This window comes from Strix aluco, chromosome 3 (genome assembly GCF_031877795.1).
Source record: "Strix aluco isolate bStrAlu1 chromosome 3, bStrAlu1.hap1, whole genome shotgun sequence".
In the NCBI taxonomy this organism is placed as follows: Eukaryota; Metazoa; Chordata; class Aves; order Strigiformes; family Strigidae; genus Strix; species Strix aluco.
The window spans coordinates 655,794-672,117 of NC_133933.1; the positions used below are offsets into that span (position 1 = coordinate 655,794).

The 16,324-nt window shown below is 41.1% G+C and overlaps 2 protein-coding genes across 16 annotated transcripts in view; one reads left to right on the top strand and one right to left on the bottom strand.

The window, feature by feature from the left end:
• Positions 1–1,537: 1,537 nt before the first annotated feature.
• Positions 1,538–2,878, top strand: LOC141920409 (prolyl-tRNA synthetase associated domain-containing protein 1-like). The gene is made up of 2 exons (XM_074817101.1): positions 1,538–1,664; positions 2,342–2,878. The coding sequence occupies exons 1-2, from the start codon at positions 1,584–1,586 to the stop codon at positions 2,777–2,779; spliced, it is 519 nt and encodes a 172-aa protein (XP_074673202.1). The 5' UTR covers positions 1,538–1,583; the 3' UTR covers positions 2,780–2,878.
• Positions 2,879–5,244: 2,366 nt separating this feature from the next.
• Positions 5,245–16,324, bottom strand: part of CCDC88A (coiled-coil domain containing 88A) — an 80,439-nt gene continuing 69,359 nt past the window's right edge. For 9 of the 15 annotated variants that reach the window (XM_074817091.1, XM_074817086.1, XM_074817095.1 and 6 more), the window contains 2 exons: positions 16,033–16,298; positions 11,980–14,402 (listed from right to left, as the gene is read on the bottom strand). In XM_074817091.1, the coding sequence (XP_074673192.1) occupies positions 13,380–14,402; positions 16,033–16,298 (1,289 nt within the window). In that variant the 3' untranslated portion in view covers positions 11,980–13,379. Of the gene's footprint in view, positions 8,929–9,470; positions 9,571–11,979; positions 14,403–16,032; positions 16,299–16,324 lie in introns of those variants that run through there. The other 6 variants (XM_074817098.1, XM_074817099.1, XM_074817097.1 and 3 more) reach the window with 2 other exon arrangements.

Here is a 16,324-nt window from a genome sequence, read left to right on the forward strand (position 1 = left end):
AAAACCACTGAAATATCAAAGGTTGTCCAAGGGGAATTAAATACAGCCTGTGCTCCCGCGCAGGGAGACAAATCAGGCAGAAAGACAGCGTGAGCACAGACTCCGCAAGTGGAGGGCAACGCGTCCTTCGTGTGATGGGACTCTCTCCTGAGTCTGGGATTGACCTGAAAAACCTTTGATACGAAAGATAAATTTAGCATGCAAAACAGTCACCAGTTTACTGCAAATCTGCTTTTTGAGTTGATCTTCTGTTGGATGCTGCCTGAAAATCTTTCTGTGTGCTGCTGTAAGGCTCTGGGAATTAGCGTGGGATCATATTTTATCCATATGTCTCCTAACCACAGATTCATACTGTTTTAATTTAAAGCTTTATTATAGATTGCCTGTTTTTCTGAAGGGCAAACTGAAAACAAATAATTTCTGATGTCATAGGTCAGGACGATGGTTTTGGTTGCAGAAATATTTTCCACTTAACTATGTGGCCGTTAAGACTTGGCTTTGTCCCTTAGTTGCAACTCTTGATTATTATTGGTTGCCTTTAAAAAAACCTGATTATGCAGGTCTCATTTTTAATGTGTAAATTTAATGTAATTTTGATTTTTCTAGTTTTAATATTTCTTAACTTATTTAGCAGCAACATTCCCAGCAAAACTGTACATAGGCATGTGAAATTACAGTAAGCATGTATTCTAAAAAATTAATTGGTATTTGGGACAAATACCTGTTTTGAAATCAATGTCTGATTGATGTGAAAACCTGGTGTATGTCAGAGCAGTGTATTGTTCTAATGTCCCTATTTGACAAGAGATTGTTTTAAGAAAGATGAGATACATAGAACTGCGCAGGAGAGGCACAGGCAGTCCCGACAGAGCAGTGCTGTGGAGAACTTTGTTCTCCAGCCAGGTGAGGCTGAAGCAGGACGGCACGAGGCCGTCAGGTGAGAGGGACAGCTGGATTTTTCTGCCCCAGAGGAAACAGCAAGCTCTGGCCTCTGGCGTGTCACAGGATCATGGAACTGTGGAGGTGGGAAAGCACTCCCAGACACCGACAAAAGCCCCAGCTCAAGCAGGGCCCGAGCGAGCCGGCTGCCCAGGATTGTGTCCCCTCAGTTGGGACGATCTCCTCAGAGAAGCGTCTGGTTCCAGTGTTTGGTTTTACGGCAGCGGCCTACCACAGCCGGCTCTGGATTGCCGCGGATGGCCAAGGCTGCTCATTTTTTGAAGTGCACTCCGTGTTCACACACTTCAGATACAACTTAGGAAAAAAAAAAAAAAAAAGAACCAAAACCCGACTCCCAAATTAGAAGTGTTGGAGCTGTAATGCCTTCAGCCGTTATACCCAGCTATGAACTCTAGGGGTTCTTCCCCTTATCCAAACTTACTGTAAATCTATTCTCTAAACCTGCTCTCGGGCCTCGTTCGGCGGCCGGTCCATCTCTCCGCTCTTCCCCAGCCGCCGCGGAGCCCAGCGCTGCCCGCAGTCCCCGCGGAGGGGCGGCTCTCCCGCGGGCCGCGCGCCCCCCTGAGGCGCAGCCGCCATTTTAGCGCTGCCCGCCGGAAGGGGCGGGGGCGGCGCGGGCCGGGATGGCGGCGGAGCTGCGGGAGGCGCTGGGCCAGCGCCTGCGGGATTTGGGCATCGCTACGGTCACCGCCGAGCACCCCCAGGTAGGGGCAGGGGCCGCCGCTGCCTCTCGGCATCCTCCTTACCTTCCTTCCATCCGGAACCACCGCTAGGGACAGGACACGGTGGCGCACTCTGAGGCCCTGTACAGAATTTACAGAATTTTATCACTAGGGAATTTCTCGCCAAATAGACCTCCAGGCGCCGGGCCTGGAGTAATATTTTAGTGCATTTTGGGGCCGTTTTGCGCACAGCCGCCAGGTTCCCCCTCTTTTATTTCTGCTGCCCAGATCTCCCTTTTCCCCTCCAGTTCCCCCGTGATTGCAGGAGCGACAGCCCATCCACTTCTTCACGGCCCAGGCACCACTCTAGGATGCTTTCCAGACTTCTTCTCCCTCCCAGTTAGAAGTGCACGTACCACATCATTCCAGTCTGGCTGCAGTGGAGCCGCAAAAAGGAAGGGTGTCGGGGCAGCCCTCCTCTGTTTTTAGGGTGATATTCTTGCTGTATATGAGACAGAAATGATTCAGAGAGCGTGCACGAGAAGCATGTCACATTTTATTTGTGTTCTTTTAAAATTTCTTCATAAAAGGGTACAGTTTTTAGGCTGAGTATAACATTCAATATTTTCCAAGTATTTAACAGATGATACCTGCCAGCACGCAACTGTCAGTCTAATGGGATATATAGAGTCTCACACTACACTGATGATATTTTCCAGGTGTTCACTGTTGAAGAAATGATGCCCCACGTCCAACACATGAAAGGCGGTCACAGTAAAAACCTTTTTCTTAAAGACAAAAAGAAGAAAGGGTTCTGGCTGGTGACTGTTCTGCACGACAGGCAAATCAATTTAAACGATCTTGCTAAAAAACTGGGTGTTGGAAGTGGAAACCTAAGGTTTGCTGATGAAAACGCTATGCTGGAAAAACTGAAAGTGGGCCAGGGCTGTGCGACACCCCTCGCCCTCTTCTGTGACCAGGGAGATGTGAGGTTTGTGCTAGATGCTGGATTTCTGGAAGGTGGCCATGAAAAGGTGTATTTTCATCCAATGACAAATTCTGCAACCATGGGCTTAAGCCCCAACGACTTTCTGAAGTTCGTGAGATCAACAGGCCATGATCCAATCATCATACATTTTGACGAACACATGAAGTAGATGCTGCTTTCTGTCACTAGGCATTGATTTTGTAGAGTATAAAAGCAAAACTGGTGAAAGTCTTATTATAAATAAAATTTTTCAAGTTTTGTCTCCTTATCATGAGTAAAATTGCCAATTACATGGTTTTTTTTTTTCCAATTGTGTTAAGTTTATATTGTATAATCTGGTGTGAAAAAAATACCATCTTGGGGTATTAGATGTTTTAACAGAGTATCTTTCAATGGTGTTAAGTTTATATTGTATAATATAAAGAAAAAAATGAGAAAGAAAAAAGTGAGAAAAAAACCCAACCCTGTCTTTGGGGTATTAGATGTTTTAACAGAATATTCTTTACAAGACAAGACATGTTTGCAATCTACCACTAATTAACCACTAAGTAGAGAAGGTGTTATTTAAAGGATGTTAGAGTCTTTATTAATAAAATGGACAAACCTGGAACTTTCTGTGCATGGTACTGACCTTGAAGGTTTAAACTTCAAAGAACATTATTAGGAAATAACAAATTAACTTAAAGTTCTAAAATATTTGTCAGTACACACAGAACAGAGATGTTTAGATTGTGTACCCGTACCCATTTATCCCCAGCTACATGTTGCTTTCTTTTTATTATTTTTACCTAGAAAAAAAATCAACTTGCCTACACTACAGAAAACGCATTTGATTGTCTACGTTTTTAGTTGCATTTTCAGAGTCTCCTCCCCTTGGGAGATGATGGAGCCCGCTGGTAATGGCCCCATGACCATGGGCACATGCCTTGCCCATTTTTAGAGCCCCCCAGAAGGGGCAGGACACCCGGAGTCACCAGCCAGCCACAGGCTGGGGGGACCCTGGTGCCAGCCTCGCCCCGGCAGCGTTGCTCCAGGGAGTAACGTTACTGCGGGCTCCTGACCCAGTGTCGTGTGTCTTGGGGACAGCTCCTCTCTCCCACCTAAATGAATAAAATCCCTCCCAACATTGTGTGTTGAAGACAGAAGTGGCAGAAACTGTGCAGTCCAATAAACATACTGTGGTAACGAGTACCCCCACAACACCCAAAGAGGGGAGAGGTGAAAGTGAGGGACAAAATGTGAAGATGATGGGGAAAAAGGCTTTTGAATGGAGCCTAACGAAAAGGTCCCGTACAAACTATGGCAAAAGGCAAGTGGTAGTGTCAACACAACTTGGGACAGAATGGAAATAAAGATTACAGAAGAGTGAAGAAAAAACCCCACAAAAGGCCTTGCCATCTTGGATGGCTGTTTGCTGCTGCACCATGCTACAGGAGGCAAAGCGAACTGAGAAAGGGAAACACTTCGTAAAAACACAAGGCAGAAACCAGTCAATCTGACTGGGTTCCATTCTACACGGCCAAGACAGTTCTGCGAGCTGAGAACATCATTAACATGGGTTGGGTTTTTTCCCCCGTAAGGAAATCTTCTAATTCTACAGAATGAACAGCTGCCATTAACAGAGTAAGGAAAAGCATCTTCTAGGGCAAGGCAAGTTACTTCACAAACATCCTTACCATGGTTTCCTTGATTTCTGAAGGATCTGGCCGCTGTTCTGAGGGGTGAACTTGACAGAATACTTCATACACAGCAGTTTAAATCCTCCCCTCCACCTTCAAAAGACATGAACCAACCCCCCCATCTATCACGGCAGTCATCTCAAACGGGAAAGAAGTGACCTAAAAATGTTGAAGCTCTAGGGAGAGTCACTAGAAAGATGTCCAGATACATGTGATTTTACATTTGTTAAGTGAAAGACTGAAAGGAACATCTGGTATTTGGGAATATTGGGTTGATTAATGAACTCTGGATTGACAAATGCATTACTAAATTAGCTAGATATTAAGATACAGTCTTATGTGTCTCTAAAAGTAAAATTTATCTTACCCTCACAGCCTGTCACTCTCTCTCTCTCTCTCTCTCCCCTTTAGGGTTTCTTCTTTGTGGTACCCCAAAATCCTTTAGCACTTAAATATTAAATTTGACTCGTCAAGGTTTTTTTAATCCAGAAAGCTCTAAATGTGAAAAATTGAGACATGTGCACAATAGCAGTTTACTATGCTTCACAAATCTTTATCTCTAAAATTTAACTACCTCTGTCCTCCCAAGAGATACTGAGACTTGTCTCAGCAAAAATAACCACCAAGCAAAATCAAAGCTTTAAATACTACATCTGGCAAATCTATAATGATTTCTTTTTCTATTTACTTATGAAATTAGTGTCTTTTTTTTAAAATAATATCAAAATAGCATATAGTTAAAAGGTACACTGGCCTACACAAATAAACAACACAAAAACTACACACTGTCCAGAAAAATTCTGCTACAGTTTTATCATTTTCCTTCCAGAAGAAATACTCACTGAACACATCACCAACTGACCACAACGCCATTACTTCACACCAATATCCTTCCAGTAACATCAGTTTCCAGCAAAAAGTGTGTATAAATGTACACACAAAATAAGAATAAAAATTATTTGGTTTGGCATTTTAATAACATCATTAATAAATGTATACAATGGCAAACATTAAAAAAAAATCAATATGTAAAGGAAATTACAGTTTTAAATAAGAGCTTTTTGAGTTTTGTTTCACACCTAGGTACATTCCTTTAAGGCAGTTTTATTAATATCAAAGCATTATTTACATATACATTATCATCTAACTCTAAAAATCATACATGAGCTCCTTTGTTGAGGCTGCATCATGTCTTGGGAAAAAGTTTAGAAATAATACGTGTTGGGGATGTTACTAAACCCTCAGCAGACTATCAGAAAAGTAAATTCAAATTATACATTGTGTAGTACTACAACCTCTTCTGTAATCTTGAACTAGCAGTGACAGATTTGGCAACTCTTGGGGTAAAAAGCTGTGTACTCTCCTTGTACGCTGTCCAACCGCTGCCGTGTTCCTCCCCTGGGAGTCTGTGTTTGAGAAAACGTCAAGTGGGTCCCAAATTAAATTTCCGGTTTTATTTTATTTTAAGGGCACAGACTGAAAAGATTAAGAAAGGAAAACAATAATTTAAGAATCATCAGAGCACGGAGAACATCCTGACTGCTCTTCTGCTCTGAAACTTCTTTGCAAAAGAAGGTGCTCACAGAAGTAGCTTCTGATCTTAAATGCAAACCCTGTCTGTGATCGCACAGATGCTTTAAGAAGACGTAATAATACGCAAAAAGCAAGCATAGAAGTTGTGCTGGGTGATCTTGGCCAACTTAACGAACACAGAAAGGAGCTGAGCTAACAACTGAAACGTCAGGAGATGTCCATGCGACGGAAGCGACGCGGCGCGTGTGGCGAGGGCAGCTTACACGTGCCCAGCAGCACTCCTGGCCACGCGGCCACGGCGATACGCCACTCCTGCCTAACTCCCAGGGCCTCGGAGAGTCTACCCAAACACACACAACTGCTCGGGTTCTCGGAATACAAACACCATTTGGCACTACAGTTTAAATCTGTTAATTCAAGACACGTACGTTCTTCTAAGAATAGGAAGGCTACTAAAGGGCTAGTGTTTGATAGCCTGAAATGCATCGGCCCTCTGTTTCAGAGCGAGCTAGGAGAATCCAGTCACAATCAGACCCTGAAATGAGCTTGAAAAAACCATCGTTTAGAGTCAAGAGATTATGTTCCTAACATTTATGGTATTTCATTCTCTCTCATAACAGCTATGCCTTTAGTAAGTGCTACCGGCATTCTAGACCGCGTACCTTTGCTTATGAATTCTGAAAAGGCAACTCTTCCTTCAGCCTGTGGCTCTGCCTACCTTGCAGCACCGAGTGGCACAGAAACCAAGCAATTCTTACTGCTTAGAGCGCTCTCCTCCCGGAGCACACCAGGGCTCGGGCTGTCTCACCTGGTATTGGGGGAGAAACTCGGCTGCCCCCCGAGCTCCGAGTGCACGCAGGAACACCCCAATTACCTGGACACAGGCCCTGAGCAACAGCACCTCCCCAGCCACTGCCATCCATCCCATCCGCCCCGCTGGTAACATCTCACAGCTCTCACTGCACGGCTTGGAACGCCCCGAATCCTCCTCAAAAACATCACGCGATGCCCCAAATCCTTCACAAAACCATCACGGGATCAGTTACAATATGGGAAATTATTCCACGTAGGCACCAACTGAGCTCTGGCGGCCTACAAAAGCATCGTGGAGCTGGATTTCAGGAGTGCTCTGGGCTTCAGATCACTCCTGGGACTGCTCATCTGTGTTGATACTCTGCAAAACTCACCATGCGGCCACTGAAATCCGTGAACATCCTGACACTGAGAATAAGGGACCACAAATGGATGCTAGTGGGACGCTAGTAATCAAAAAACGCCAATGATTTTAATGAAATATCAGAAATGTCTTCAGAGGAAGACTGGAAATTCTGTATGGTGGAAAGCTGCAAAATTGGTCCTATTTTCACTCAAAAAAACCCTCAAAAATGTTTAAATTCTATGTGAAAACAATCCCAGGCTGAACCAAGTATTTTTACTGTAAAACCAAAATAATCTGTTTAGATCTAGATTTTTTAGCACATTTTACCACAACAAATATTTCAGAAGGAAGTCACTTTAAGGAAAAAACAACAACAAAAAATTCCCCTTCTAAATCTTATTCAACTTTCCTCTTTTCTTCCTGTTTTTGACAAAATTTCAGTAAAAATCAAAAGATGACTTGCCAGTATGCTTTGGATCTGCTGAACGGCATTCTCCCTCCAGTGCAAGATGATTCTGTTGCACCTGTCCCTGACAGCTGGAGAGTTTAGACACGACAAAGCCTGTAAAAGCTGTTTGGGAGCTGAGGAAGCTGTAGCAGCTCTCCCAGTGTCAGCAGCAGCGGGCCCCACGTAGAGGCAGCCCGCCACCTCCTTCTGCTGACACCTCAGCCTTGCCTTCACTTACGCCACTGGAGATAGCTGGGGGGGAAGTCACCTATGTGAGTGCTGGCAGATGGGACACGAGGAGGTTACCCACTGAACCACCCCTTAGAACAGGAATATAAACGCGCTTACCCGTTTGTAATAAAACACGAATGTGGTAACTCATTTGGGATCTGCTTGTAAGTTCGTGTACGCTTCCTCTGAGCTCTCTGCAAATGCTTTCACAACAACAAATGTATGCAACCACTGAATGTACCAATAACACTTGTTGACTTTAATATAAATCAATAATGAACAAAATGTATCTTACTAGTAAAAGATAACCTTAAGGGGAACCGATTGTAAAATGCATATGATATTATTTACATTTCTTTTTGCCATCAAGAAACCTCCTAAGCCACAATCAGCTCATGTCAACAGACAAACAATAAAAAAAATTAGTCAATACACAAACATCGTAAGACAGTCTTATCCTGGAAATGCCATTTGTTGAAAACAGCCTTATATTAAAATAAAAGTTATAGAAAACTCATACCTGACGATTTCCTGCCAGAAACATCTGAACATATATATGCAGAATAACTTGGGAATGTGAAAAAAACAAACGACAAACAATTTCTATATAATACCATTATCCCATGACTCCCACTTTTGTTAGTTATTGAACTTTTTCATGTATGTAAACAGATTTTTCTCTCGCAGTATGCAACAAAAATCAGCATAGACTTTAAGAGCAATTTCATGCAGATTATGCTAACCAAATAAGGCAGTGAAGTGCCAGTAAGCTGTGAGGTTTTTGTATCTGTATATACAGTAAATTTCAACAAAATACTACAGCATTTACTTTAGATTTACAGAAGTAAATATAAACTGCTAGTTATGGGGTTTTTTAGCTAACTATTAGCAGAAGCTTAAGCAAATCAGTGGCTAATTTCAGAAACAGAAGATGAAAGAAGTTTTGTTTTTTTTTTCCCTGGAGTAATTCTTGAGACCTTAAAATTCTTGGTCCTTAGGGAGATGAGAACTGTCCTTTATTCAGTAGATCTTAACAGTGCAATGTGCAATAATTCCTAAGACCATCTACAAATTTTCGGCAGTAGACTCCAGTAGAGCTCCTTGATTCAAGGAAGGAAGGAAGGTAGGTAGGTTTTTATTTCTTGCCTGCTCTAGTCACGAAGAATGTAAAAAATTCCCTTAATTTTTATTAATGATTCCTACAGTCGCTGTCTTGTTACTTCAGATATAAAGGCTTCATACTGAGATACTGAAGGACACTTTTCTCTCTGTGTACAGTTGAAAGGTAGAAAGAGAAAAGAACGTAAGAAAAGCTTAAAGTGTAGAAGTATAAAATACAGAGTTAAGTCACTAACAGAACTAACAGCACTAATAGCATGCATCAAAGATGTTTTAATGAAGTCAAGAGAAGGACAGAATGCCAGAGACAAGCTTTATACAAAGGCAGTTTCCTTGTCGTATAGACTACTTCGTTTTGTTAAACTATTCTTTCAGATTTATCTGTCCCTTTCTAAGAACTGACTTCAATATTACTTCTTAGTGTGATTTCTTTGAACTTTCAGGAGATGAGAAAAATAAATTGTCGTTTTTACAGGCAAAAGACTAAATGGGATGAAGTTCCCTGCGTACACAGGCAAAATAACTGCTGAAAAACAACCTGTTCTGGCTTAACTAATAAGCAAGACAGAAGCCAGTTAAGCAAGCAGTATTTACATCTGGTTAATGCAATGTGCACTTGTTCTTATATGTAATGCTGTTAGTTATTTGTAAATGAAATTAATCTCATTTACATTTTGGGCAGGAAACTCACCACTTGGCCCACATCTCATGTAGTGGGCAATAGAATTAGGAGCTTTGTTGCTCCCTAGACCTGCTTTTTGAATTTCTGCTTTCTGGGATAGCTTCCACATCTGCAGAGAAAAGCATTTCATGTTATTCATTGTGTTCATCAGGACATGAAAAAAAACCCCTCATGCATTAAAATACATTCTACTTATTAGTAGAGCAAAAGGATATAATAAACATTTTTTTTTTTTTTTTAAGAGGAAAGGACAGAGGAGAGGGATAGAAGAAACCCACTGGAAGTGCCTATTCAACTGCACTCATTAAAATTCCTCTTAGCATTTAGAATAACCAGGTATTACTTTCAAAGCCACAATCAGATAGACTTAACTTTTAGATAAACTAATCCTAAATTTCTGCCTGCGTGAAAAGGAAAAAAAATAAAAAATCAGATGTAATCATGACTGAATGAACCTAGCACAGAACTTAACTCATCTTTGCATTTCTACCTGCTACACATCGACAGAAACGTTCACATTCAGTTCTGCAAAACAGAAAATGATCTTGCATGCAACAGCTCGAACGTGCAAAATGCAGTATCTCCATTTGCTGTTCACTTAAAGCAAAGCATCAAGCAAACCTTCAACTGCAAGCAAATTATTGAGCCTGAACAACAAAACCTTTTTTGGCTGGCAGCCACATATTTAGTGTTTATAATTACCATGCAAAGCCCTAATATAGCATTTTTTAAAGGCAGCAGGGACCAAGGAATGAGCAAGTGCATCTGAATGGCCCAGGAGCGGTGGTGACTGGGTCTGGAAGGCACTTCATGGATCCTTCCACTAGTTGAGCACAGACGGAAAGAGACATCCATTATGTATCTATTGTTAAAGCATAAAGTCCAAAAAATGGAGGAAAAAATAATCCTTCTGTACATGAAAACGTTTGTTGTCTTTCATATGTACTAAACAAATGTTGACAACTCATTTTTCAGTCACATTAAGAAGTCTCTAGCAGCATGCTTTCACTGCTGCACCTGAACTCAATGGAGCAAAAAGAGGAGCACAAAAAGTTATCATCCTCATCACTAAAATGCAATTCATTACAAATGTATAAAGCCATGCAAAATAGTAGCTTGAGCTGGACAAGGTTACTCTAGAACTCCCCCAGAGGATCTGAGACACTAGTGTTCAAAGACACTAACACACTCCGTTATTCTGAAGCCCTTTGTGTTTAGGAGAGAAGCTGATTTAATGCTGTTGTCCCCCTGCCCCAAAGGAGTAAGGTAAAACACAGGCTAAAAAGGCATTAAATATCAGGCATAAATATTCACTGTCAGATTTGGTTTGCACGTGAAAGCTCAGTGCTGTGAAAAGAAATGAAACAATGCCAACTCAAGTGCCCCACGGGCAGTGGCTGGAAAAAATGTACTTTGTTGCCTTGTGAGTGAGCTTTAACTTCACCCCACAGGCTTAACCTTTAAAATTTATTTTTAGGCATTGGCCTTGCTCATGATTACAATCAGGGTTCAGTGGTCATGCTGGAGAGTTCGTAATAAACATATCTGGAGACAATACTGGTATTTTTTTGTTGCTGTGACAGTCTAAGGACCTAATCAAGACAAGGCTGGCAAATGAGATAACAGCATGCCTGAAAGCTTATCCCATTTCTCCAACGAGAGCAGGTGATCTAAACAGAAGATACTACCTCTAGCAACAAACCTTGTTCTGCTCACAACAAGCAGTCTCACTGCAAGACACAGGCTTGCAATCAATTAAGAAAACTACAGATACTGGTAGCACAGGGTGAGTTCATAACAAGTACTATCAGAGCTAAGAAGATTTTCTCTCCAATTCCTTATATAACTTGCCAAATGTATTATGCACATCACTTCAGCTAACAGCACTGTTCAACTCAAAGCTAATTCAAACACACCTATAGATGAACAGAAACGAAGCCAAATGCCATGACCCAAGATCAGAACAGTGATCTCGCTGTGTGAGAGTAAACGTCTGTGAAATTAAGATTGTATTTCAGATTTGGATTTTTTTCCAAACGAGACAAATTCTAGAGGGGATACAGCACTGACAACACGCTGTGAACAACACTGAAGAGAAGGGAGCAATTTATCAGCCCAATCATAACGGATGCCTGCACGCATGCTAAAGGATGGCTGCTTTGCATTTTGAAATGGCAATTTTACCCTGCACAGAATGGCTCTGAGACATCCAATCGTCTCCTCTTGTTCCTTTTCCCCACCTTCAAACGTAGCTGGAGCTCTGCAAAGAGCTATCTCCGCAGTTTATTACCAACTCTCCTGTATGAAATGGAGCCCTTGCAGACTAAGCTACGGGACGTCTGCTGCTCTTCCCTGAGGAGCTGTGTGTCCGCAGCACTTCTGCCCCCTCCTACTCACTGAGGAACTAAAGCGCACCCCACACAGCAGCACCACGACAGCCACCGAACTGCCAGCAAAGTAAATTCAACTGTAAAAATCGAACTGCCAGCAAAGTAAATTCAACTGTAAAAATCAGAAGATGACATTCATTATTTTTAATATATAGTTTGAATTATATATATTTTTTCCTCTAGATATATTTTATTCAGGTTTTTTTACAGCGTATGTAATTTTGGCCTACAGTAAGTGTCAGTAACTATTTCCTCTTGCAAAAAATTGCTCATGTCTAAAGCCTCATGTAACTAGTTTAAGTAAGATACAATTTTAAACTCTGTTTATATTTATGATTAAGAAGCTTCAGGAAATGGCAGAGCCTGTGTTCTATTAAGTAATGACTTTTCAACATTCCTCTTTGATCATCTGGAATTTCATGAGTTATTGGCTTAAGCATTCCAGTTTGCAAGCAAGGTGTTTTTGTTGTTTGGGGTTTTTTGTTTGTTTGGGTTTTTTTAAAGTGTGTTAATTTAACATTTTCCTGTTATTTTTGTTACACACCTTGTTTTCTATTATATTAGTGTTACTTCTATTAAGAAGAAAAAATGAATTTCCACCATCATCAGTACAGGTTTTTATTACCATACATCACAAGGAGTCTCATGTAACTCTGTTATTTGACTCCTAATAAGACCATACACTTCACCACATTTGTACACCAGACGTGGAAACACAAAGCATGCAAAAGGGAAAAGGTGGAAAGGGTCATTTTTTCATTACAAGTGCTGCACATCATGTGACTACTTATTACCTCTTCATAAGAATTATCATTTATGTTTAGGATTATGAATGGCCTTTGTATTTATTAATGGTCAAATATTTTAATAACTGTGAACAGTAGTTCATATTTATCGTGCAAGCTAGAGGCACTGAATTACTGGGCTCTAAGCTGTTCCTTGTGCAAAGTGCATTTATGGCAGGACATGGCATAAATGACAAGGGCAAGACACTGAAATCTCCCTAAACGCTTCATAAGTATCTCGTTTGTGAAAGAAGAGGGGAAAAAAGTATTTTTACCCCAAGTACATAATCAATGTGTTACTGATTCATCTGAAAGCACGAGCACAACTGAAAAATACTGTCTTTGTACCAGAAGTGCTGTTGTTCACTGTGCCATTTCTGGCAATGCAGCATGCGACTGGTTTGACATGCATTCAGTAACGTACAGCAAAATACCAAAATATTTGTAATGCGTGACAAATAACAACATAGCTGGCATTATAAAGACTTTTAAAGGCATGCAAAATATATACAGTGCAATTAATGTTTCATGCAAACTTTGGTGAGGTTACAATTTTACATTCAGACATGCTGGAGTAAACAACTGAACCCTATGCCATTGTTCTTAGAAAACCACAAGCCACAGATCTAACAGGGAATTCTTTTTTCATTGTAGTGAAATTTTCTCTAAACCCAGTGGACACTGAGAAGAACACTTACATGTCACGTTAGACTATACGTGTATATATATATAATACAACTTCCTTATACACAACCATACTCATACCACACAGTTTTATTATCTTCAGAAACCAGCAGTGGGGCTTCAGCCTCACTAGTGTTCACACAGGTGGTAGGACCCAATTCACTAGTCAGAACTGCCCGCAGGTCACTACGATCAGATTTCTGATTAGCAGAAGGCTGTTCTTGGTTTCTCGGTACTGGTCTAAATGCTGACAGATTTGCCTGATCAGTTGTTTTGGATATAGATCTTGGAGGCAATCCACTTATATTACTAACTAATTCGGTGTTAAGGGATAAAAATGGCTGAGCCACAGTAAATGACCCTGTGCTGTCATTACCAGATATACTGACTTTATCATTAAACACACTCGTGCTTAGCAAAGTTCTCTCACGAAAATTTGACCTTTCCATCCTTGAGGTCTTAGGCACATCAGAGTTACAGCCTAAAAGATGTGGTTTAACTGCCTTAGCTGCATCGCTCTGTGGAACACAATCTACTCTGTAAGCCACACAGTGACAAAAATTAGAGGGTAACTGGTGTGCTGAGTACTCACTAGAGGCTGCTGGAACACTTCTGTCAGCGGTGGGTGGTGCTGGATCAACTGATACAGGTTGCCTACTGTCCTTAGACAAAAAATCGTGGATGCTTGTCCTTCGAGTAGTTCCTTCTGCCGTAGAAATCACGCTGCTTGCACGAGGTAAGGTAGCATAAGGATTGCAATCTCTTGATTGTCGCTGTGATACAGTTGCCTGTATCTTTTCTTTAACGGATTTGGCCTTCCCTTGAGTGCCCGATGTAAATTTTATTGGAGAGCTAGTAAAGTAGGTATCTTCAGTTTTACGAAGGCTGGGCCTTACAAGTTGTTCTGGTTTAACGGATCGTCCATCTGAGAAATCAACTGTGTTTTTCACACTTAAGGATCTCACAATACCACAACCAGCAGATGGCTGTTTTCTTAGCTTTTCCCTTCCTGTCAGCTCCACAGACTCAGATAAGCTTTTCATGACTTCATCTAAAAGATTCTCTTCACTTGCAGATTTCATCTGTCAAAAAAACCCGAAACACCAATTTATGAATTGTCATTTTGACATTTCTTAAGCAAGCTTTGTGGACATAAATGAAAAAATTCTAAAAAGTTTTTTTAAGTTTCCAGACCTAAAAGCGGTATTAAACATTTATGGTACATACTGATGAGTTTTCTGTACAGCTTACAAGCAAGTACTTTGAAAACCAGGTATCGGACAGATCACAACTACCTCGAGTTAGTTCCTGTCATCCTGATTAACTCAACAAGTCAGATGATCAAAACTTCCAGTCACCTTTTCGCTCACTTGCCCGCTGTCATCACTCCTCACTACTTCCCAGGCTATTTCATAGACACTATTCTTTTGACTTATACTGATCACGCAGAGGTAAAAGCTTAAATTCTCTATACGCTCAAATCATAAAGAGAAGAATCTCAGAAAGTAATACAAAGCACAGAACCTTTAGGTACCCTTGGTGCCTAAACTTGCACCAGACAGCTCCCAATTTTTTCTTTTTGGAGAAAAGAATTCAGAGCTAGAAAAAGCAGTTTAGGTGAATACTCCTCACGGACTCAGTGGAGAAAGACTGCAGTCTTTTTCAAACTGGTGAAAGAGACAATTTGGAAACAATTAAGCTAAAAGCATTACGGAAATGCTCTGGAGGAAGACTGTAAAGAGACCTCTTCAATACCCTTCCAATCTGAATGATTCTGTGATGAAAGGGATTAATGAACAGCCATGGACTAGACTTGATGACTCAGGTGGTTTCTTTCATTTCTGTTGCCAGAAGAATATTGTCTAATGCTTAAAAACCAAAAATCCTTGTCAGAGAGACCATAGGTGAGAGGTCATGTTATGTAACAAAAAAATCCAGAAACACAGTCCAGACTCAAGTCACAGACTACCTCCATCAATTCAGCTGTGAATGGATATGTTTCAAGTTCAATTGTGTCGTTAAAAATAGATGGAGTCTGATCCTTATTCTTGAGAGGTCCTCGTCACAGTAACTGGCTTGCTTTATCCTAGAGCACTTCTGGGTTTTGGACAGATCTACTCAAGAAATTAGAATACTAGCAGAGTACAAGGTGATTTTGGGCTTCTAACAAACCATCATTGATTTACAGAAATATTCTATTTGTCTTACTCCTCTCAGATTTCTATGAACTCCAAGGTCATTTTCTTTGCCCAGTAGAGTTAAAAAGATGAAACTGAAGCAGACAAGAGTCTCTCCTCAGGGAATGAAGTAAAGCACCTTCCTTCCCGTTGATGTACGACAGATCTGACAACAGCTCTTACTGAAGACAAGTGCTGAACTGGAAGAAGAAGAGTAAATCTACTTTGCATCTATGGCCTTCCATCTGAACCCTGATGAGCGTACCACGCATCAGTACACTGGACAATTTTATGCCCTAGAGATTGACTGTCTTACCAAATTCAGTGACCCGGAAAGGGTCAAGCTGCGAAATTCCAGATGATTTTATGTGTAACACAGCAAGTACAGTTTCTCAGGACACAGTCCACACTACTGAATGCAGATGTAACCAGTATCTCCACAAAGTTTTAAAGCAAATCTACTCGTTAAGAGTGTTACATCAGTTCTGTGTCCATATATGGGATACCACACAGTTAAAATATTTTTTAAACTAACCTCACTTGAGGTACTCTTGTTGCTTTCTTCTAAAAACTGTTGCAGGGTAACAACTTCACTTCCAGGAGAACCGGTTTTGATCTGTTTTCCATGACTATCCAGTGTTTCCGGCGTTCTTTGCTGGAGCACAGGACTGGACCGTGTATGACCTTTCAGATACTGAATAGGACTGCTGCTGCTGCTAGACCAAGCCTCATGCTCATGTAGCAGACTGAATTCCCCACTGCTGTGACTCTGTGGCCTGCTTTGATTGTTAATTGCACCTGCTTTTGGGGTACAGGGTATTAAGTAT